Consider the following 1,060-nt stretch of genomic DNA (forward strand, 5'->3'; position numbering starts at 1 on the left):
TTTCCACATTAATTGAGCAACGTTCAGCGATGCGTTTTCCCTTTCAGAAGATGGAAAATGGCCAAAATAATTTCTCTAACGATTTTTCAGTATGGTCGAAGCCGTACGAACGACGGAAATTTTCGATAAATACGTAGGACAGTTAAAAAACAATCGAACTTCAGTGACGAATGAAAAACGCCGTGGCCGGGCAATTGATGTGTCTCCTCCTTCGCTTAAAGCCGACTCTGACGACATTACTCCTGGTAGCCGACGTGTTGCATTAGAACTGAATAGAAAAATAGCTGCAATAGGTAGTGGCACAGTTCGTAACGTTGTCAGTGACATGCTCAAGTACAGCAAAACAAGTCCAACGTGGGTCCCGAAAAAATTCACACAACACCACCAGGAAACAACGAGTGAATGTGAAGGTGAACCTTTTCTGAACGAGATTTTAACGTGTGATGACACTTTCGTTCAAAATGGTGAGCCCGACTCGAAGGGACAAGGCGTGAAATGGAAGCACACCAGCTCACCTGTCCGAAAGAAATTCAAAACTCGAGCATCAGCGAGGAAAGTGATGCTGGCCATCATCTGGATGCCACAGTTGTATTTTGGTGATTATTTGGAAGATCAGCGTACAGGATGCAGCGCTGACGACTCACACATACTGATGAGCAAAGTAAAGCCAGCGATGAGAGGAAAGGGTCGCCAATGTCAAACAAAAGACGTGATAATATTACACAACAATGCTCGCCCACACACAGCGCAGCTGATCCAAGAATCCACTGGAACGAAAAAGAAACAATAATGGGTTGGGAGACTCTACGTCATCGTCGCTATAGTCCAGATTTGACTTCCGTGAATTTTCATTTTCATATTGCTGATATTATGCAGAATGGAAGCTGTCTGCAGTGTAATTAACTCATAAGAAAAACTTCAAAAGTCAACCTCATGTGTACAGCATTTATTGCTACCTGTTTGACCTGCTGAAGGACGCATCGCGTGGAAAGGATTCAGCGACAGCGAGGAGGTTAAAACAATTTCGGCTTTACTTACTTCATTCGCATTTATCGCCTAT

The 1,060-nt window shown here is 43.6% G+C and overlaps 1 protein-coding gene across 1 annotated transcript; it reads left to right on the top strand.

Moving 5' to 3' along the window:
- Window positions 1-325: 325 nt before the first annotated feature.
- LOC126155892 (histone-lysine N-methyltransferase SETMAR-like) lies at window positions 326-790 on the top strand. Its single transcript, XM_049916263.1, has one exon. The coding sequence runs from the start codon at window positions 326-328 to the stop codon at window positions 788-790; it is 465 nt and encodes a 154-aa protein (XP_049772220.1).
- Window positions 791-1,060: the final 270 nt, after the last annotated feature.

The sequence above is a fragment of the Schistocerca cancellata genome, unplaced genomic scaffold (assembly GCF_023864275.1).
Source record: "Schistocerca cancellata isolate TAMUIC-IGC-003103 unplaced genomic scaffold, iqSchCanc2.1 HiC_scaffold_1101, whole genome shotgun sequence".
Classification (NCBI taxonomy): Eukaryota; Metazoa; Arthropoda; class Insecta; order Orthoptera; family Acrididae; genus Schistocerca; species Schistocerca cancellata.

Excerpts from the sequence above, each read along its gene's own strand:
- LOC126155892 (XM_049916263.1), top strand. The coding sequence starts at position 326 with ATGCTCAAGTACAGCAAAACAAGTCCAACGTGGGTCCCGAAAAAATTC.